The 22245-nt window shown below is 42.0% G+C and overlaps 1 protein-coding gene and 1 long non-coding RNA gene across 9 annotated transcripts; one reads left to right on the top strand and one right to left on the bottom strand.

Annotated features, from left to right (window-relative positions):
* Window positions 1–581: 581 nt before the first annotated feature.
* On the top strand, window positions 582–16125 carry PABPC1 (poly(A) binding protein cytoplasmic 1). Of its 3 annotated transcripts, none has more exons than XM_053935042.1 (15): window positions 584–1273; window positions 5788–5981; window positions 6074–6189; window positions 7918–8048; window positions 9326–9420; window positions 10824–10961; window positions 11058–11153; window positions 11585–11857; window positions 12045–12138; window positions 12308–12418; window positions 13227–13381; window positions 13803–13887; window positions 14040–14170; window positions 14459–14554; window positions 15685–16125. In XM_053935042.1, the coding sequence occupies exons 1-14, from the start codon at window positions 1081–1083 to the stop codon at window positions 14549–14551; spliced, it is 1905 nt and encodes a 634-aa protein (XP_053791017.1). In that variant the 5' UTR covers window positions 584–1080; the 3' UTR covers window positions 14552–14554; window positions 15685–16125. The 3 variants fall into 3 exon arrangements, with proteins under 3 accessions (XP_053791024.1, XP_053791017.1, XP_053791007.1); XM_053935032.1 differs by having other exon boundaries at window positions 7918–8057; XM_053935049.1 differs by lacking the exons at window positions 9326–9420; window positions 11058–11153; window positions 11585–11857; ... (5 more) ...; window positions 14459–14554; window positions 15685–16125 and having other exon boundaries at window positions 582–1273; window positions 7918–8057; window positions 10824–10914.
* LOC128783894 (uncharacterized) lies at window positions 14561–21877 on the bottom strand. Of its 6 annotated transcripts, XR_008429272.1 has the most exons (6): window positions 21227–21877; window positions 20413–20581; window positions 20151–20241; window positions 19557–19729; window positions 19379–19465; window positions 14561–14667 (listed from the first exon to the last, which is right to left on the bottom strand). It is a non-coding gene; the product is annotated as an uncharacterized LOC128783894 (long non-coding RNA). The 6 variants fall into 6 exon arrangements; XR_008429269.1 differs by having other exon boundaries at window positions 20151–20581; XR_008429276.1 differs by having other exon boundaries at window positions 19557–19646; window positions 20151–20581.
* Window positions 21878–22245: the final 368 nt, after the last annotated feature.

Below are 22245 nucleotides of genomic sequence, written 5' to 3'. Positions count from 1 at the left end.
CCGGCCTAGTGACAACATTCCTCCGGGAGCCGCAGCATCTCCCAACTTTCCTCCGCCGCCGCCCTCCCCGCGCACGCGCCGGGCGGCCGCGCGAGCCCCGCCCTCTTCTGGCCCCGAGCGCGCGACCTGCCCCCGCCCCGCCCGCGCGCGCGCGCGCGCGCGCTCCCCCGCGGGGCCCGGCCCGCGGCGGGTGGGGCGCGCGGAGCTCGCGAGCTCGCCGCTAACGTCCCGCCCCGTGCCGGCCGTTGGTCCGCTCGGCGCGCACGCGCACTTCCTCCCACCCGCCCTCCGCCGACCGCGCACATGTGCGCTCCCTCCCGCGCGTGCGCCCTGCCGCCGAGCCGCCCCCACACTCACACCGCCCCCCGTGACGCCGGGCGGGCGCAGGCGCACTCCCCGCGCGGCCACCCCCTCGACCCGTCCCGCCCTTGCGCATGCGCCGAAGCCGCCGCTCCGAGCCGGCTGCCGCGCGTGTCCCCACCCCCGCTCGCAGGTGCGCGTGCGCGGTGCGCGCGGCGCGGTGCGTGGCGCGCCGCGCGGCGGGGGCGGGGGGGCGGGGCGGGTATATATAGAGCGCGGCCGGGGCGGCGGCCGCCCCCTTGTCCCCCGGCCGCCGTCGGAGCTGTGTGCGCAGTGCGTGTGCTCCGGACCACCCGGACACGCCGGCCCGGCCCCGCAGCACCATTTATTACTAAAAAAATATTTAAAAAAGCCAAAAAAAATCCAAAAATTTTAAAAAACCTTTTAAAAAAATAATCCTCTTTCCTCATCCAACCTTCCCGACAACCTTTCTGCAAACGGCCGGTTTGATATAAAATAACCCGGTGAAGCGAAGTCCCCGGACCCGGCGCAGCCGAGAGGAGACACACAGCGAGCCCGACCCCGCCGAGCGCAGCACCCGCCGCCGCCAGCTCCACCCGGCCCGCACGGCGCGACCCGACCCCCGCCCGCCCATCCGCCGCACCCGCCGCAGCCGTTGAGTCCGAGCGGCCCCGCGCCGCCTTCGCCGGCCCCGCTCGCACCGACCGCCGCGGCCTCCGCCTCGTCAGCGCCCCCCCCGCGCCGGGAGACGGCGGCAGGATGAACCCCAGCGCCCCCAGCTACCCCATGGCCTCGCTCTACGTGGGGGACCTGCACCCCGACGTGACCGAGGCCATGCTCTACGAGAAGTTCAGCCCGGCCGGGCCCATCCTCTCCATCCGCGTCTGCAGGGACATGATCACCCGCCGCTCGCTCGGATACGCCTATGTCAACTTCCAGCAGCCCGCCGACGGTGAGTGCCGGGCCGCGGGCGCCGGCGGAGCCATGTTTGTCCCCTGCCCCCCGCCCCGGCCGCCGCCCCGCATCCATTTTGCCGCCCGGGACGGGGCGGACCCGGCGGGGCGCGGGGGGAAGTTGGCGGTGGGGCCGGCGCTTACACGGGGCCCGGGCCGCCCGCGCCTCGTGGCGGCCGGAGAAGCGGGGCGGAGGGAGGCGCTTCCGCGGATCGAGAGCGGCCGCGGGGCCCCGGCGATGGGCGGGGGAGCGCCCGGGGAGCCCCGGTGGCCCGGCGGGGCTGCCCCCGCTCCCGGGGAGGGGATTGTGGATGAGAGTGCGGGCGACTCTTCACGTCCGTCCGAGATGAAGGGTAGCTTGGGGAAAACATCGCAGTCATTAGCACCTTTTAATAACCGCGCAGGAGCTGGGTGTGTGTGAGTGCGTGGTTAAGAGGCCGGGAGAAGGAAGTAGGACGCACTGGCGTGGCTGGGTAGTTTCACAGGCGTCCAGGCCGAAGCGTTTGTTAAAACACCATGGCAGGTCTGTCACGTGCAGGAGGACATTAAACTGCTCGGGCCTCCTTGTGCTTTTTCTTCCTCATGTAGCTGGAGCCCGAACTGTGCTCCCATTCCTGTCTCTTCGCAGTAAATTCTCTGACATTGTTTCTTCCAAGTCGCGTTTTTATGAAACTTGTTTTTTCATGAAGCGTTTTCACACTGCTTCTCCAAAGTTATATCAGTAAAGAAACTTTCTGTGCAGTTCTGGTCATGTTGGGAAACACGGTGTGATCCATTTGGAGGGTGTTTCCCTAAAAGAACCTACTGTTACTGGTTCTAGGTTTTGTGGAGTCCAATAAAAAAAAGTAATTGGCCAACTGGAAGATACGTGTTTTCAAGTACAGTTAAGTAAGCAGTTTTCCATTATAATGGTTTTATTTTCAAGCATATGAAAGTGAGATACTTAAATTACAAACATTTCAAGCAATTAGATTTAACTGGCTTTGAGAGTTAGCTTTAGCATACAGCCATTATCAGATCAGACTTTGGTGTACCGATGGTATCTGTATGTACGTAGTAAAAGTTACTGCCTCATCTTCTTAATAGGCAGATACTCCACCTGTTATCAGCTCTCTCAGTTCAGCGAGCTTTTGATTTATTCAGCCGTTCTTTAGGATGAGAGTGTTTGAATGCTTGTTTTGACATACTTTGCTTTCATCAAATAAAAATGTCTGGTACAGTTTCTCAGAAAAATAAGGGGTTAGCACAGGTCAGTACTGTAATCTAATTATATCAGGGTATAAGATAAAGGTGATTCAAATGCTGCTTGTCCTTAGTATTGACAGAGTTCCGTAAGGGCTGACTTTATTATTGTCATTAGTTGAGCAACCAGTGCATTTTGTGACTTGGTTTGTAATTTGTCAAATGTGGGAACAAACAGAGCTTTTTTTTTTTTTTTTTTACCTGAGCAGTGCTTAATTGAGTTTTTGAATATGCCTCGTAGAAAGATGCTGTTACTCCAAATGTTGTGTTTTTCAGGCTTTGGGAGGTACACATATTTTAGTCTATAATTAGTCCAGTTCAGCTAAAAGTATTTCTCATCTTTATCAAACCTGCATCTGGCACATATCTGGAAGCAGTTGTTTAAAATATACTTCAATAGTATTGCACGATTATACTTCAAGATTTTTCAAAATTTTGTAATTTTGGCAAATACCTAGAAAGCATTTGCTAGGATCTTTTTGTAGGTCATTATGTCCATTTACAGAAATCTTGAAATATAAGTTTTGAGGATGAATGGTTATTCTTACAATCATCCTGGTTTTATTCTGATTCCAGACTAGATAAATTTTATTGGTTTGGCCAAATTTTTAGCTACATCTCAGGCTATGCCTATTAAATAGCTAGTAACGACTACCTTGGGTTTTGAAAAATAGCTTTGAAGGTGTGTTTGACATCACCAGCTATCTGTAAACGAGGGATCTCAAAGCTCTTCTAAAAACTAATTAGGCCTGATGACACATGTGTGAGGTATGCACACATGTCAGAGTTGTGACTTTTCTGAATTTGAGTCATAGTCTGGAGTAGAACTCGGGCAATCTTGTTTAAATCACTAAACTAGAAACATTCTTGAGTAATCTGAAACTGCATCAGATTTCTTTGGGTTTTTAGAACGGTCATATTTCCAGAGTTTGTTTTGTTTCATAGCTAGTGCTGTTTACCTTTGGCATAGGTTAGCATTAAGTGTATATTCTGAGTGATTTTGAAATTGTTGAAGTGGACTGTCCAGTTGCTCACGACTAAAATGGGAGCTGGTGAGTCATTGAATGAGAGTTCCGGCAGAATCAGCAGAAGTACAGCCCGGGTAGGTGTGTCCATGGGTAACAAGTTCGCTGCCGAATGGAGCTACCTCCTGCAACTGGCGCAGCCTTTTATGACTGAAATGTAATGAAAGTGAGCCAGTTTCACTCGTTGGGAATTTTAATGAGAGTAGCTTGTACCTGGTTGTAGATAGAGTCTAGTAATGTTTTAAAAATCTACCATGGAATGACAATGTGGTGTTGATTCGGCAGAAAAACTTAAATTTCTTATATTTCTGCTCCAGAGGGGAGATGAGGAGAGCTGTTGAAGTTTCCATGCTGTCTTTGGGAGAAATTGTGCTGGTCTAAGACACAGGCTCGCTATTTGTTGAGAGTGGTAATGTTTGCAAAGGACCCATGGACCCACTTTCAGTCAGATGGATGGGAAATGTGTCTAGGAGCACACATTTGTGAGGACTGTCAGGATTATTCTAGAAGCAATTAGCATAAATTAGAAAAACCTCTTTTCAAGTAAAGGAAGCCCTGTTACTACTTCTGGAAATAATGAACTATTTGTTGCTGGCAGATCTATTGGTGCTGGCAGTAGTAATTCCAATGACTTCCAGGGCAGTAGTGAAGTATTATTACAAGTTTCTACTGTGGCCAGTCTGATATCCAATAATTTTTCTTTCTCATTAATACTATCTAGGTTGCCTTCTCTCTCCTGCTTAATTTATATTAAAGTTTTTGAAAGCTTTATTAACTTATTTAGAAGACTGGCATGTAATCTTTGTGGCTTCAGTTTAAATAAGTTACTGAGTTGCCATTGTCATGTGAATATGGTAATAGTATCAATAATCTTTTTCCCATTAAAATATTAGATGTCCATCTCTTTATATGTCTTTTGGAGAATATAATCTTAAAATTTATTTTTAATATGAAAATGTCACAAGAAAGAATATAAAACATGGTATATCAGCTGAATCCCAGGCTCACTGCAAATTGTCTTTGGCCATGGCATGCAACAGTATAGCTCAAGACAAAAGCAGCAATTAAAGAACAAAAACATTAAATAAGGGTTTTCGCAATGTGATTGGCCCTTGGTCCTCCCAAGAAAATTTTAACTAACACAGTTGCTTTATTTAAACTATCACTAAGCTAATTTCAGTCTTGTTAACATAATATTGTTTTGATATTTGCAAATTACAGTGAAGTGAGTTAGCACCCATGGGAGTAACTTCAGGTATTTTTTGGGACTTTTTTCAGTGTTCTTCCAGACTTACAGGAGGAGGGATGAAAAGGAACTGCTATACTTGAGAACTATTGCTCTCTTGTGCTTAAATACACAAGATGAGTTATAACATCACAGACATGTCTTGTGGCTTTGGAGAGACGTGAGAAAAATGAGCAAGTCTTGATACTTCCCCATCTAAATACACAAGAAATTTTACATGCAGGATTTGAAAAGTTAGTTGTGGAGTTCTACTGGAAAAACTACTCCATTGGAGTAACAAAACCTGGTTTACATTACCCTGATTTGCTGTTTTAATGCTTGCTCTTTCATTGAGCTCATATGTATTTCATTGTGAGCTTTTTAAAATGAAATGCATCATTTCAGATTTTCTAAACTAAGTGCTAGTTTTGAATCTCTTTGAACTGTCTCTTGCCCAGAATTTCATTACAGATCTTTTTGGTCAGTGAGGAAGTTGTGTGAAATAGCTGCCTGAATGAGGCTTGAATTTCCACTTAGCAAAGAAATTTTGTTAGTTGGGGGGTATTGGTGTTGTAGGTGCTCTGATGTTAATATTTGCAAAAGGCCTCCTATAGGCGCAAGCAGTACCCCCAGAAGCATTCTCATTGACACAATATACATCTATGTGATACGGGAGATGCCAGCTGATTTTCACAAATTTTAAAACTTTATAACAGCTGCCACTTGCTGTTTTTTCTCCTGTCACCATACCATCTTTTCTTAGATCTAGTCTATGGGCTTATGAGATTTCTGCAGCTTTCTCAGCTGACTTGTGCTCCTTCCGAAGTGCAGCTTTTGCTGATGAGTTTCTGCCAGTTCTCCCTTGCATACAGCAGAGTACACTGGAGGCTTGGGTTTGCAGCTTAGTGATGGTGCGGGATTTGAAATAATAAAAATATTATTAAGAATTGTACTTCAGCTGGTATTTGTGTGCTTATTAAGATAACTAGCATTTTCTACTAATTCCATAATGTTTTTCCAGCTGAAAGAGCTTTGGACACCATGAACTTTGATGTCATTAAGGGCAAACCAGTGCGCATCATGTGGTCTCAGCGCGATCCATCTCTACGCAAAAGTGGTGTAGGAAATATCTTCATCAAAAACTTGGACAAATCAATTGATAACAAAGCTTTGTATGACACATTTTCTGCTTTTGGGAACATCCTGTCTTGTAAGGTTAGTGGAAAATAAAATGTATTGACTCACAAACTCATCAGTTTATCCTGGAAAGATTCCACGGGTATTACAACAAGGTTTTTCATTAATAGGTGGTGTGTGATGAAAATGGATCCAAGGGTTATGGATTTGTGCATTTTGAGACACAAGAAGCTGCAGAAAGAGCTATTGAAAAAATGAATGGTATGCTGCTTAATGACCGCAAAGTGTAAGTACATAAATAAGTATTTGGGGATCAGCAAACTGAAATTCAGTTTAGGGCAGACAAAGATTTAAAAGCTTACCTAGGAAGGGAAGGTTGTTCTGAAAATTTCTAATTTTAAGAAGATGTAGAGTTTTTAGTGCTAGGGATTTTAAGAATTGTATCACCTGCTTGTTCTGGAGTCAGTAAAAGTTCAAAAAGACAAATAATGGACTCTGGAGGAAAAAAAAATCACTGTATTAATTCTCTTACAAGCCAATACTGTAATGAGGATTTGGGATCTTCCCTGGTTTTCTGATCTTATTGGTATGAGATAAAATACAATGCATTGAGTATTCGTAAATAATACATCCTTTATAAGAGTGGTGAGGTAAGTGTATTATCCATACACTTGGAGACAGCTGATACTTAGCACTAAAGGGTGCTTACTTGGCACTAAAGAGTGGTCAGATTAGACTCATATTTTTGTATGAATGTCTGTTAGTAGGCATATCTAGGGAGTAGGAAATAAAACTTAGAGAAGTATAATGTTTTAAACATTATCACTATTCTGCATTGTAGGAAAAATATTATTTGGCAACTTCTTTAATAATATTTAGGCTGGGGGAGTGACTGTGCCTCACAGATATGCCTAAGGGATCATTATGGTGTTTGGTATAATTGCAAAAAACAGCTTTCTAGATACTTAGGAGGGTTTGGAAAAAGGATAACAGAGATGTATTGATCAAGGAAAAAGGATAATAGAGATGGATAGATCAAGACATGTACAGGGAAAACATGTTTTGAAACTTTGGTTTTCCTGCTTGTTCGGTTCTTGACTGACATATTGTGGATGTTTTTATTCAGTTAATTTTGCTTTTAATTTCTATTCAGACTAGTCTTTTAGAAATCAATTTAAGCACTTCACTATCAAAGTCTGCTGAACACATTGCACTTCTATTCTTACTATACTCAATTGTTATAAATTAGGTGAAATTGTCAAAGTTTAAAAATTACTGAGGTACCGTATGCTGCTGTATCGCATTTGCCAAATTTGTAACTATAAAGTTAGATCTTACAATAAAATTTGAAAGTGGGAGTCTGCTACAGTCAAGAATCGGTCAACCATGTACAGCCTGTGCTAGGGCATGTCCTTGGACTGCAGAATGTTATGTTCAGGTTCTGCTCATTTTCTGCCAGTATATAACCATTGGTGTTCCCAGCCAATTTGCAATGGCATTTGACTCAAGAGCAAGTTGAACTATTTATTTCCCTGTGCCTAGAAATAGTGTCTTTGATAAAGTCTTTGAGAGGTGTGTTGGGGGGGGTGGGCAGTTAGTTCAATATATCTTGCTTAAAAACTGAATCAGAGAGCAGTAACTGTTTTTAGGCTACCATGTTTTTAGCATGGCACAGGGATTATGCTGTTATCTAGAATATCTGTTGAGCCTCTTAGTACTCTTTCCATTGTCGAGCTCTTGTTGTCAAAGGCTCTTTTATAAGAGTGAACAATCTCACCAATGGCTTGAAAGCATTTTCATGCCTTGTAACTGGGATAAACATGCTGGTGTAGCAAAGGACAGTGGAGTTGTTTTTTTGACTGAGTTTTATCATAAATATTTTATCTGAAGAATTTCATACCTATAGTGAACAAGACTGATTAGGAATAAAATACAATGCCAGAGGATTAAAGTAAATTTTTAAACCTTGAGACACTTGCTTTAATCTGTATTATTCTGTTCTTCATGCAACCAGATTTGTTGGAAGGTTTAAATCCCGCAAGGAACGTGAGGCAGAGCTTGGAGCCAGAGCAAAAGAATTCACCAATGTTTACATCAAAAATTTTGGAGAAGACATGGATGATGAGAGACTTAAGGAACTCTTTGGCAAGTTTGGTAATGTCTTAATGTTTATATAAACACAAGTGAACTTCAATTTACTACGTGCATCTTATCTGTACAGTGCCTTGAAATGCAAGAAATCAGGGCTATGGGATGTTGATGTAGAAATGTAATAAAGGTTACTGAAAAGTTAGTATTTAATTCCAGCTTCAGATCCAAAAATGCAGTAATACCTGAATTTTAAATAGGCAGAATATCATATTTAATCCTGCCATCAGAACTGTTTTCAGTAATCTGGAAGTAATGTGTCCATGGGTTATTCAATGTTCTCTGGTTTAGTAGAGATTGATTTTATAAATGCACCTACAGGATGTGTGACTAATGAATTTACTACTGCTTTCATTGACCTGCAAACTTACCCCTGTTATTCAGTTGCATTGTGGTGGTTGACCTAGTAGAAAATTACAAGGAGCTATTCCAGCACCAAGCTATGAGATTCTACCTTGATCCTCAGTTACGCACAGGGCAAAATTATGGTGGACATTATGACCATGATGCAGTAATGTATATGATGTGTTACCATCAGAATAGGAAATGGCAAATCCCTTAAGGCCATTAGAGATTCTTCACGTTTTATTTTCAATCTCACCTTTTTTTAAATTTATTTTCTTTCCTGTGTGCTTTTGCTGTTCTCCACTGGCTATTATGTAAAGCAAGGGAAAGCCTAGTAAGAGAGACCCTGTAGCAGTCTTAAACAGCACAAACAGGAAATTCCTTTCTGCTCTTCAAGTATCAGTGGTTGAAACAGTAGCGAATTTAGCTGCTACAGCTAAATAGGCTACTTCTAAATGAGTCTATGAACTGCAATTTTTCAGAGGTTATGAAATAGCTGAACTAGGATGGCCTTTCACCAGGATAAATAGTGAAATGTATACCTCATTGCAAGGCCTTCCTCTGGCTTTTTCAGTACCTGCTTCAAAACATGGAAGCACTAATACTTTTCAAGTGTCAGAACTTCTAATGATGAAACAAATTTCTTTCACTTTGTGGTGAAATTTTCTTTCACTCTGAGGTGAAATGTTGGTTGAAAATGCATTAGAAAATAAATTCAGCATGATGAACTTCAGCCATAGCTGCTGAAGTTCATCAGGGCAAATTAGTAATTTCATATTAATGGATGACATTTACTTGATACTATTATTAGTGCAGGAGTCCTTTGTAATACAAGTGAAATAAACTAAGTACTGTCTTCTAAAGAGAATGTCCAAAAGGTGAGAAGAATACACTGTATATGAAGCATAAGTATTTCATTCTCTTTTAAGGTCCTGCTCTAAGTGTGAAAGTTATGACTGATGAGAGTGGAAAATCCAAAGGCTTTGGCTTCGTTAGTTTTGAAAGACATGAAGATGCCCAAAAAGTAAGCTTTTGGACTTAATTTTAGGAATCCTGTAACTGAGACCCAAATAATATGTTTCATTGAGTGATTAAGTTCTTTTAATTGGTCAAGGACACTGAAAAAAAAGGTGCTCACTGCCTAAATTATTTAGCAGAGTTTCTGTCATTTAGAATGTTTTCCTATGAGCAAATGTCAGTTGGTCTGAGAAGCCTATTAAGTCAAGATACTCTGGTACAACTGGAACTAGTGTAGAAATGGGAAATCTTGAATAATTCTAAAACCTGTTGTAGTTGGGCTTAAAGATCTTAGTGATATTTGGACTCTTGCATGCTGAGCAGTATACAGCATAGTGAATTACTACATCTCTGAATCACTGGATCCAGTTTGGTTGCACAAAATGTTTGTGCCTTTCTGCCTTTTGCACAAAAGGCAGAAAGAATTGTGTTTTCTGAAAAGTCAGCAGGAAAGCTATTAGTTTTATAAAGCACATTTGGCATAACTGTGAGAGAATAGTCATAGAGCCCTGTAATGTTGCTTTTACTCCAAGGGGTAACTTTGGAAAAAGGGTCCTTTTTATTAATGTAAATGTCTATAAGTTTGCTTTTCAAAAGGCATTTTGGTGATTTGTCTATACTGCAAGTGTACAAGCAAGAGACTAGAACAAATCCTGTCTGTCTTTAGAACATCTCCATTTTTCAGTCTTGCATACATTAATTGATGAATAGTTTCTCTTACTGTAGTCAGAATCACATGTTGAGTGTTTTAAATAACATAAAATTCCAATATCTGTAAAAATGTCTAATGGCTTTGATCATAAACATATACAATAAACCTGGTTTTAAATTAAATGAGTAAATACAATGCCAGAGTTTTTGCATCTGAAGAGTTGTATCTCAAAACAGTATGAAGGGAAGAAGTTCACATTTTCATACTTTTCATTATTTCCCTAATAAAAGACTAAAAATGAAAAAAAAAGTGTACATGCCATCTGTAGCTTAACATTTAGTATAGAAAGATCTGGTAGCTATTACAGTTTCAGGTGTTACTTAAAGACAGAACTAGGTGAATTAAAGATTTTCAACTTTATTTGCTTACTTTTTATTTGCTTTTCTCTGCCATTAGCCAGATAAGGCTGGAGAAGGAGTTCTTGCAACTTGGGTTTTTTCCTTCAGCTCCATGTAAAAAAAAAAAGTGGTTTGCATCCCTTGTGACTTGTCTTCAACAAGACAGAAGCATATTTGGAAAACTGTTTTCATGTTACCATAAGTGAGGAAGTCTTGGGGTATTTTGTTTCAATTAGTGGTATTTCAAGATGGATTAGCTCTTTCTCTAGAATATTTACATAGATTTTTAATTTTAATTGCATTTTTTGTGTGTCTGAAAAATGCTGGAGTACATTGCTAACTTCTTGTTTGTCAATGAAGGCTGTAGATGAAATGAATGGGAAAGAGCTCAATGGAAAACAAATCTATGTTGGCCGGGCTCAGAAAAAGGTGGAAAGACAGACGGAGCTGAAGCGCAAGTTTGAACAAATGAAGCAGGACAGGATCACCAGATACCAGGTTCAGTTTTAAATCAGGAGGTCTGACTCTGTTATATGATGTTCTGAGATTTACACAGAACAATTGCTTTTAAAAATAATTTGCCTGTTTTCTTAGGGTGTAAACCTTTATGTGAAAAATCTTGATGATGGGATCGATGATGAGCGTCTCCGAAAAGAATTCTCCCCATTTGGTACAATCACTAGTGCAAAGGTAAAGTTCATAGATTGTTCATAGAGTGCTCATCTGTTCTCTGAAAATGAGTAGTGATCTGTCACCAGAAAAACGTTAATTTCATTCAGTAACAGACGTGACCCACTGTAAACGTGGGCATCATCTTTCTTGATTATTGTACATGTCAGGTTAAACACCATATGATCATCCTTTCTTGAAATTTAGTGAACTAAAGTGAGAAAAATTGCATCTTTCAGTGCAAGATTGTGCTCATTATTATTTTAATGAGATTTTCATCTCTATTCAGGCAACAGTTAGCTATTTATTACACAATAATACTCATTTTTATAAAATACCCGGTAAAACAAACCTGTGGTCTCACTTCTAATAAGCTGAAACAAGAAACTCATGCAAGTTGTATAGGTGTGGCACAGAAGATTTAGTTTTAAAACTAAATTTTGTACTGACAGGTGATGATGGAAGGTGGCCGCAGCAAAGGATTTGGATTTGTATGCTTTTCGTCACCAGAAGAAGCCACCAAAGCAGTCACAGAAATGAATGGTAGAATCGTGGCTACTAAACCATTATATGTAGCTCTAGCCCAACGTAAAGAGGAGCGCCAAGCTCATCTCACCAACCAGTACATGCAGAGGATGGCAAGTGTAAGAGCAGTACCTAATCCTGTAATCAACCCCTACCAGCCAGCACCTCCTTCAGGATACTTCATGGCAGCTATTCCTCAGGTACGTGTAGAGATGGGTAACTTAATATTTTGTATTGCATATAAAACCTGCTTAGATTTAACAGTAAATAGAACGGTTAGCATGTGTCTGTGATTTCAGCATTTTAATCTCTTAGTGGGAGGGTGCAGGGCTGTTCAGCATGCCCTTCACAGACAGCAAAGTTAAGGGATGTTGTTGTGTTTGGCAGACTCAGAACCGTGCTGCGTACTATCCTACTAATCAGCTCGCTCAACTTGCTAGACCTAGTCCTCGCTGGACTGCTCAGGGTGCCAGACCTCATCGTAAGTCACTTCTTTACCTCTTTCCAGTGATTGCTGTAAACTCCGTGGCATCTACCTTTGCACTTCCAGATAGATTTTCATGGCATTGCTGTATTAGTCTTCTGTTTGTCATGTTGTCATCATCACTCAGTGTTTCAGCATGTAACAGTGTATTTTTTCTAAACCATAGCATTCCAAAACATGCCTGGTGCGATCCGCCCAGCAGCACCCAGACCACCGTTCAGTACCATGAGACCAGCTTCTTCCCAAGTTCCACGAGTCATGTCAACGCAGCGTGTTGGTGAGTTTGATTTGTGCAAACTTTAAGTATTGGACTTCTGTTCCAATTTTGCTGGTTCAGCATGGTGTCGCAAAATAAACATTTGTAAGTTTAATATCACATGTGATATTCCTAATGAATAAGCTAATATCACCTTCTAGTAATTGCTATAAATACTGTCCCAGCAAAGACTCCAGCTGTGATCCCATCTCTTCAGGATGAAGCACTTACTCTTGTGTGTGCTTCAGTAATGCTGTACGATGGCTTCTGTCGTTTCTAATCATAGTTGCAGCAATTGTAATCATAGGTTGCATGTAGAAATATTGAGATGATACAATTTTAGCTCTTAGTAATTTTTTTATATTTTACCCTCCACTAGACTAGGGTAGTCAGAGCCCCATCCAGGCTGGTCTTGCACATCTCCAGGGATGGGGAGTCCACAACCTCTCTGAAGGCATAGTTCTCCCAGAATGTTATCAGCCAGCCATTTACTTCCTAAAAGTATCTGGTTTAGAATGACTGACATAATGTGCTCAGGAAATCAAATGTCCTTTAGCTTGTAATGAAATTATATTAATACTCAAACAAAGTGCATTTTTTCCAGTAGCATGTAAAAAGGGCAATTAATGAATGAAGTGACTGGAAATCAGCATCCAGTAAATTCCAAGGTTTGAACCTTTGTATGTGACCAGTGATGTGACAGTTGACAATATTATTAAGATGAATCTATAACACAATACCTAAATTAGGTGTTTGATTCAAATTGGTTTGTTAGGCAAAATAATTATAATAATTATTCACATATGGAATTCTGTTACTATTATTTCAGCTAATACATCAACACAAACGATGGGTCCACGTCCTGCAGCAGCAGCTACTGCGGCCACTCCTGCCGTGCGCACGGTACCACAGTACAAATACGCTGCGGGTGTTCGCAATCCTCAGCAGCACCTCAACACACAGCCGCAGGTTGCTATGCAGCAGGTATGTGATCTGGGGAACTGCTCTGTGCTTTTACTGATGTTCTTTGCAGAGGAAGGTCGTGAGGGTGATGGGAGGGCAATTCAGGCTCTGTACCATGGCAGTAGAGTAAAAGCACTAGGGAGTTAAGTATATTTGAAGTTCACCTGGGACAGGATGTGATCCCATGTTGCTTTGTGCTTTTCAGTTCCCTCATACCTTAGCCTAAATTCTTGTGTTTGCTCCTCAGTGGAGCAGTTTCTAATAATCTTCAGCATCATCACTCAGCTCTAACCAGTAATATTTGGTTAAATAGGCATAGTTGTTAATTTCTTTGATGTTTCTGACACTGTAGGCATTGTGTATGCTGAGTTGTGAAATATTGGCTGTTTGAAGCTGCACCTAATTATGAGCCAGGGTTTAATTTTCAAATATTAATTTGCAGCCTGCTGTCCATGTGCAAGGTCAGGAACCCTTGACTGCTTCCATGTTGGCTTCTGCCCCTCCACAAGAACAAAAGCAGATGTTAGGTACGTACATGATGCATTGTAGCAGGACAGTTAAAGTACACTTTTTCAATCTTGAAATGCAGAGTAAATGGTTTTAGCAGTAGAACAAGTTTGTTTCCCTTATCCCTTAAATTTAGGCTGGATTTGTCCCTGACTAACTTTCTTCTTTCTAGGTGAACGTCTATTCCCCCTTATTCAAAGCATGCACCCTACTCTGGCGGGTAAGATCACTGGTATGTTGTTGGAGATTGACAACTCTGAACTCCTCCACATGCTGGAGTCTCCTGAGTCTCTTCGTTCGAAGGTAGGTGGACTTTGCCTTGCGCTGGTTCCGTAGCTGGTTAAGTCTACACTGATCTAAAACAGTTGTTCGTGCTGGCACAGTGGAGTAACAGCAATGCAGTGGTGGCTCGGGGCAAGAGTATCCTCTTTCAGAGGGTGACAGCGACTTACTTACCTTGTGGAATTGTAATGTTCTCATTTTTCAACAATGTAGGCATTGTTTATGTGCATCATTTCCACTTTATTATTAACTTAAATATACAAAAATTGCTGAGCTTCCCTTAATTAATTTTTCATTTGTACTTAACAGGTTGATGAAGCTGTAGCCGTACTACAAGCCCACCAAGCTAAAGAGGCTGCTCAAAAGGCAGTTAATAATCCCACTGGGGTTCCAAGTGTTTAATAAGTAAGTTTCGCTGCTGTAGTTCCATAGGTTGACTAAGGCAAGTGTTTGGTCCGTGGCCTTGTAAGCAGCATGTGTCCAGGCTCTGTGCCGTGTGCAGCCAGAGGAAGTAGCAGCTATGATAAAAAAAATTTGTGGTCACTTGGTTAGCAAAAGCTACTGACATGTCATTGTTTCTAACAACACATTTAGCATGTGTGCAAAAATGGCCAGTTCTGTCAAATGCTGCTATTCATACTATTGAGAACAACTTGTGGAATTGAAATTATCTTAAAATGGTACTCCAACCCCCTTTCTCCTTAGAAATTAAAGAGCTTATTTACACTGTAGTTTGTATATACTTACCAGATTCTAAAATTGTCTAGTAAGTGAGAACTAAACTGTATATTGTCTTGACTTCGCATTTGGGTGAATTTAATATCAGTTAAAATAGTGATTTTTCTTCATTGCCTTCTGTGGGGTTGGTATCTTAACTGTGCATGACAGAGGCAAATGGTGGTACCTTAACAATTTTGTCAGGGAAAAAATGTGAAGTTCTGGATAAAAAGGAATCTATTATGTCTTCTGTCTAGTTAGGTTTTGCCTGTGAACTTGCTTTCCACATTTGTAGCTATCATTTGAAGGTGCCTGATTTAACATTTGATGAAATAACATTTTTCTTTTGGAGGAAGAATTTCAGTCATGACTTTTACACATTTCTGTTTCTGGAGATAAGTGCTGAATAGATTGTCTCTCCTGAACTAAGATGCCCATACTCTGAGACTTACTCCATCTGCTCCATGATGTTTTAGTAATTGGAAACTGAAGATACTGCTAGGGTAGTTATTTGATGAGCCTCAAGAGTAGAGGTGCCCCGCAGGCAATCACAGTAACATTGTGCTTAAAGCAGTGCTGTCTAAGGGACTGTCCAGTTCTAGAGTCAGGGTTGTCTTGCCAAGGATCACAGATTTCTGAATACTTTTGTGTCCCCTAAAAACTGGGAGGACCTCTCATACTCTGTTTCTAGAGAACTTTGGTATCATTGAAACAGTGAAAGCCCAGAGTGTTGCATGGTATACAGTAGTGAACGTGTCAGAAAACATACAAGGTGCTGCTTTTGTTTTAAAACATAACAGCATTGTTTTTCTTTGCAGAGCTATCCGGGACTACAATCTAGAACTTCGCTTCACCGAAGAAAAAAAAATCTAAACATGGAAAAACTATTAAATATTGAGAAAAACATTGCAAAATATAAAATAAATAAAAAAAGGAAAGGAAACTTTGAAGCTTACGTACAGAGCAACGCCGGGGCTAGCAAAACAGATGCTAGTCCTAGATTACTTATTGATTTAAAATTTAAAAAAAAATAGTAAAATAAAAAATACAAATTAATGTTTTATAAACCCAGGGGAAAAGAATTTTCAGCACAGTACAAAAATTTAAAGCATTCCTTTCTTTAATTTTGTAATTCTTTACTGTGGAAAAGCTCAGATTATCACCACTGTTTTAGTTGACAGTGAGAATTGATAGCTGAGCAAAGAAACATAATTTGGATTATAAAATTCTTGGTTTAATAAAAATTCCTTAAACACTGACTTACTTGTGATGGTTTCTTTTGTACAGTGTGCTTTTCATAAGCTTGTCATCTGGAATGCCAACTTAGAGTCCCACTCTACAGTATGTTTTAGTGGATTGTAGAGAAGACTACACCTGTGACAGACTGTCTTCTAAATAATAGAAGTGAAGGGAGGGGGGAAGTGTTTGGTGGTTTTTAATAAATTGCTGCTTGATCTGAATTTGGTCTAGTGTACAACAGCACAGAAATAATTCTGTCTTCACTCAGGGCTGATGGGGTCTTCAAGTCAGTTTGAGTCCCTAAAGGGGTTTGCAGTGAAATGGCCAATGCATAAACAAGAGACAGTAAAATCGCTTTTGTTGTAAAACAAACTTCCACTGTGTGAATTAGCAGATACACTAAAGTTTGTCCATCCACAGATGGATTATCCTACAGTTGCTGCCTTTTTTGTTTTCCCCTTTCTGCAGACCTGTGGAATAAAAAAAGGATATTTTCTACCCAGTTTAGCCCATAATTGACTCTATAAGTTGTTTTTTCAAAATCAATAATGCAAAAGGAGAAATGAAGCAGTGAAAGTGGCATGTCCTGCTTTTACAAAGAAGAGGGTAAAACCTGGCTGGCTGGGGTGGGGAAGAGGCACAAAAATCTGTTAGTCATGGAGGAAGGCATGACTGGTAGCCACTGCAATCTGCTGGGTTTCAGTTGCTATATGTAAAGAATACAGATTCTGTGGAATTTGCAAGAAGGGGTTAATTTGTTCTGGAAGTCTCTGAAATCTGTTGTATGGTGGGAATGCTAGTGTTCTCTGATCTGTGATCTGTTGTTGCAGTCAAAGCCCTTTAGTATGCTTTCCAAAGTCCCCTAAAAGACAGTTTAGGAGCTCCCTTATTTTTTCCCTCTTGCAAAGGGGAAAATTTCAGGTTTTCTGTTAAAGAATTTGAGAAATAAGCCTAGCATAATGAGGTGAAATTTGTCTGGTGTATCTAGAATCTAATTAAAATTCTTTGCTGTAAAAAGCATTAGGTTAAATGTATGTAATTCTTACACTCAGTCCTGTCCTGATGGCAGCAGGCTGAGATAGTCTTTAATTTGCAGTCTTGCTGAGGTGACTAGAATTAAGAATTTTTGAAATTGGGTGGTAAATCCTACAAAAAAGGCAGTTCAAGAAAGATATGTCCATGTTAAGAGGCTGAACGTGTAACCTTGATTTTATGTAATGTCAGCTATATAAAGCATTTAAACTTTGGAGACAGTTTTAATGACCTAAAATTACTTAGCACCATAATGGGAGTGCTGAAGAATGAGCAAGTTAGTTGATGTCTTGCTGATGGGGTAGCTGCAATAGAAGAACAGGAAGTCTCTTGAGTTGCTACAAGACTTCCTGTAGGTCTTCCATGCACTAGCATCTGCACCAGCATGAAATACTGGGTAACTTCTGTGATGGAAGGAAACAGCAAGGCAATTCTGCTAAGGTGATCATGACAGCCTAAGAAAACAAAGCCATGGGTTGATTTATTTCTTCACAGTCTTGCTTACATAATAATTCCCTACTGTATACTGCAGATGCCTATTCAATAAATGTCTTCTATTTAATTTCTAAATCTTAAAGATGGCAAACAAGGCATTTGTTAGTGCCTCTACCAATGCATCTCTAGAGTACTACTGTAAAACAATGCAGCATGCAGAAAAATCAACTTTTTCAAATGTAGAGAAGTGTTCCTTTGAGTTAATAGGCAGCCTGACTGGCAGGCACTTCCTGCCGCCACACGTTCCCTCTAGTATGTGTCAGAGGCTTACACTGACCCTCTGCACCCTGCTCAGCCAGTGCTAAGCTGATTTTACTGGATCCTCTGGCATTTCACTCCTTAAGTCTTTCTGGATCTTCCGTTCTGACCACAGCAAACACTTCAAAGTTTAGCATCAGCCAAAAGCTTGCTTGTGAAATGGATGGTGATTTGAATGAATGTGTGAATGAATGAATGAATGGTATTATATTTGCCACCCAGTGTCTCAGGCAGGACTTGGTTTTATGAGCAACTAAATCAAAGGTTTGGTGCAGAGGTAATCTGGATTGCTCACATTCTCTTTGCTGCTCTGCTGAAGTCTAGGCAATTCAGAGTTCACTGGGTCCAGGGGACGAGTGGGCAAGGTGCTGGAAATTAAGATGTTCTAGAGTCTGGCAATGTCTTGTTGCCAGTTTGTGCTAATTAGACATGTGCCCTTTAATAAATGGTGTCTTCAGTCCTTGCATCTTGAGTCTCCTTCTTGGTAATGATTGTGATGGACAACTGGATGTTCAAAGGTAGCCACTCAACGTTTTGAGTTAGGAGTCTTGGAAAAAAAATTTCCTGAAATCTACATCTAATAGACATATTCATGCTTGGGATAACTGAAAAATAAAATCCAAAACAACTTACAATTTGTATTTTTTTACAATACAATTTTTATATATTTTTTCTATAGGTTTAGGAGTTGTGGTCCAAACTAATATGCTAGAGAGAGCTGCAGTCCTTGGGACCACAATTCTCCCTAGACTTTCATAGTTCTATGCGAGTCCACGTGGTATGACTGCCTCATTGAAAGAAAGCTTTTAGTCTCACTTCTTCTACAGAACATGGTCAATGAGAAAGAGTAGCTGTATGGAAATGAAAATGCAGCTGGAGGGGCTACAAATCCTTAGGATATTGCATTTGAAGTGAATGCAAATTTAAAACAAATGTTTCCAGCTACACTAAGAACACAAGGTGCGCATGTAATTACAACTTGGGCAACAAGAACAAAGGAAGAATATTTTCAAAAAAGTAATTTGAAATTTAGATTTCTCACTTGTATTGCGATTGAAAGTAATCATTAAGAAAAAAAGAACTGACAAGCTAGGCCACCATAATGGCCCTTTTGTACATGAAGCACTAAGAGCAGTACATATGCCAAATGATCTCCTATTTCCTATGTCACCTGCTAAGGAAACATCCCTAATCCTGTCGTGTTCCAACCGGCTATAGCTGGCCAGACATCTGTACTTTTTTATAGCTCTGAGTGGTATATTTTAAAATATACCACGTGATATCTGAGCACTCAAATGCCAAAAATTATGCCCTGGGCAGGCTAAATGGCTGTGTCACATTTCAGTAACTGGGACCACATGTGTTCTAGGTTAAACCTGAAGTCACCAGATGACCTCAAACAGAGATTCAAATGCTTCAAAAGGTGGGCCCCAAGCATATTATGTTGTCATGTCTGTGAATGGAAGCTTACTTAATCCTGTCTCTTACCACTGCTCTGTCTCAGAGAAAATAAGAGGGGATGGACAGCAATGGCAGAGGATGGAGTCCTCAGGGCTGATGCTGACAGCCTTCCCACTGGGGAGAAGGAGGCAAAAATGGTGCACTTGTTGGAAATGATACAACTTCTAATTTTTTTTAATGTAACTTTAGTCAGGGGATTGCTCACCTTTGCCCCACTAAAAGGACAATTGCAGTTTCTCTTCAAACAACTCTGTTCACCAGTGCTGGGTGAGATGAGGCCTGATGAACTTAACATCTACAGTTTGGGAGTAGCCACAAGATACACAGGAGAAAAATATTAACAAACATCACCCTGTGGTGTGGTCAGAGACACCTGGTCTGTGGAAAGATGGATAAGAGAACTACAGAATAAGGACAGAATCATTTTATTTACATCAAAGGCAAAGGGATCAATAACCAATAGGAGATTGAGTGCTAAGAATTGTATAATTTAGGACCATTTAATGAGAATTTCTTTGGGTTTTTATATATAAATATGTGAAAAGTCTGGTAAAGAACTATGTGTGATGGAGTGATTTTCAGTGCTGAACCCCGACATATATATGGACAAAATTATTTCTATTGCATATCCAAAATAACATAATGCTAATTCTCTAACACTGAAAAGATGTTGTTGGAGAGTTTCTGTTTTCCCTGCAGTTTCGGTGACACACTCACTTTTGCTTCCCACCAAAACCATGTCCCCAGCAGTGACATGTGGGTGGTATAGAACAGCAACAAAGCCATACCATGTCCCTACCTTGCAACCAGGACACCACCAAAATTAGCCCAGTTTCCCCTCCTACAGTTTTCAAGAACCAGATTTAGGCAGATGAGAAGAGACCAGCAACCTAGAATGACAAAAGTAGAAAATTCCCATGACCTAGAGCATAGATCTTTCCTTTGTCTTCCTATACCTCACATGTTTCCATTAAACTCATTCTGTAGGTGCTTAACCTCCCAGGTTACAAAAGTGGAGATATGGATTGGCAAAATGTCGTGGGATACAAACGGATACACACAGCAGCCTTGCTCAGGAGTGGAAGAAAAGCTCTTCCAGAGCTCCTCAGGGTGTGTGGAGCCTCGTCTCCCAGGTACACCAGAGCAACTGTGACACCAAGGCTACAAAGCTGGCTTTGTAAGAGGATTGTTGTGGGGTCCTCCTGAAGTCACTGGACTGGTTACATCTGGCTGTGCAGATGAAAAATAAAAACAAATCAAGTTATGAAACACATTATACAATTTTATTTTACTCACTCTCCTCCATTTCATTCACAATGCCCACAGTTAATCCTGTTTCTTGAAAAATATGTATAAGCCTTATTTTACTGGGAAAGGGTTTCCCCCAGGTCATCCAGTCAATCACAGCCTTCACAAAGCAATTTTCTTCTGAGAAAGGGCTTTTTGGTGAGGCTAGCATAGCATGCTTACATCAGGCCCTCAGTTGCAGGGCAGGCATTGCAGTGGCATCATTTCCCTGTTAATGAGCTCATTCCACATCTCCAGCAGTGCTGCTTGTCTAAGTCTACAAGGACTTTCACAAGAGAAGAGCCAGTCCTGCAATGCCTTTCCCTCAAGGGTACCAGAAACATGCGAAAGGAAGCTGTGAAAAACAGCAAGAATAAATCACCCTTATTGTCTGGGAATTAGCCATAAATGCAAGTCCCAGGCCAGAGATGGATGTACCATTTTAACTCCACTTGACCTCCAGTGAGGTACTTTGTGAAAAAAGGATTTTGTTTTCTTACAAACCCGCTGCGTGTCCCTTTCTCCAGATGGTTGCTAGTTCATGTTCCTTGAGAAATAGTGAATTACTATCATTTCATAATGAATTACCACTTCGTAGGCTCCTTCCTCGAGCTATTCTGAGCTCCCTCTCTGCCCGGCCCCGGTGCTTCAGGCGTGGTCGGAGGGAGCGATGGGGCCGGGCGCGGTCTCAGGGCCCGGTCTGAGGGCGAGGTCTGAGGGCCAGGCGCGGTCTCAGGGCCCGGTCTGAGGGCGAGGTCTGAGGGCCAGGCGCGGTCGGAGGGCCCGGTCTGAGGGCGAGGTCTGAGGGCGAGGTCTGAGGGCCAGGCGCGGTCTCAGGGCCCGGTCGGAGGGCGAGGTCTGAGGGCCAGGCGCGGTCTCAGGGCGCGGTCTGAGGGCGAGGTCTGAGGGCCAGGCGCGGTCGGAGGGCCCGGTCTGAGGGCGAGGTCTGAGGGCCAGGCGCGGTCGGAGGGCCCGGTCGGAGGGCGCGGTGCTGCTGCCGGGCCCCGCCGGGCCCGCTGTGCGCGGAGGGGCTCCTGCTCTGCAGGGCGCGGCGCGGCCGCAGCTCCGAGCAGGTGAGGGTGCGCCTGGTGCCACCCCCAGCCCTGGCTCCCACCTGGCCCTCACACCCGCCTGGTTCGCCTGATGCTGTCCTGTCGGAGGGGCAGAGCGTTGCTTGTGGAGCACACATTTGCAAGGTGAAATCCAGCAGCGACTGAGAGGCAAATCCAGGAAAAAAAAAAAGCCAAGGCTTGCGGCAGAAGGGTACGGCAAGCCGGCTAAATGGGAAACATTGGCCAAGCAGCAGCAGCTGTTTGCTCCAAGTGCCTCTTTTCCTTGGCCTCTGGGAGAGAGGTGCAGCTGCTCAATTTTGGTCATTAATCCCATGAACAACTCTGGAAGGTTTATGGAGGTCAGTCCAGGCAAATTGGAGAGTTGATTGCAGGATTTTTTTTTGATAAGCTGGGGGTTAACCAAGTGTTGGATCTTGAATTGCCTAAGTTGATACCTCAGGAGTGACCCTTTCCACACAGAGTTACAAAACAGCTGGAACACAGCCTTGAAGTATTCCAAGGAATAGTGAGCTTCAGAGAATAATGTATGACCTC

The sequence above is a fragment of the Vidua chalybeata genome, chromosome 1, assembly GCF_026979565.1.
Source record: "Vidua chalybeata isolate OUT-0048 chromosome 1, bVidCha1 merged haplotype, whole genome shotgun sequence".
Classification (NCBI taxonomy): domain Eukaryota; kingdom Metazoa; phylum Chordata; class Aves; order Passeriformes; family Viduidae; genus Vidua; species Vidua chalybeata.
Note: the sequence above shows the minus strand (reverse complement) of the source record. Positions and strands in the feature narration are given on the sequence as shown.

Excerpts from the sequence above, each read along its gene's own strand:
- PABPC1 (XM_053935032.1), top strand. The coding sequence starts at position 1,081 with ATGAACCCCAGCGCCCCCAGCTACCCCATGGCCTCGCTCTACGTGGGG. Across the intron at positions 10,962-11,057 it reads ACAGGATCACCAGATACCAG|GGTGTAAACCTTTATGTGAA; the intron begins GTTCAGTTTTAA and ends CTGTTTTCTTAG. Across the intron at positions 11,154-11,584 it reads GTACAATCACTAGTGCAAAG|GTGATGATGGAAGGTGGCCG; the intron begins GTAAAGTTCATA and ends TTGTACTGACAG.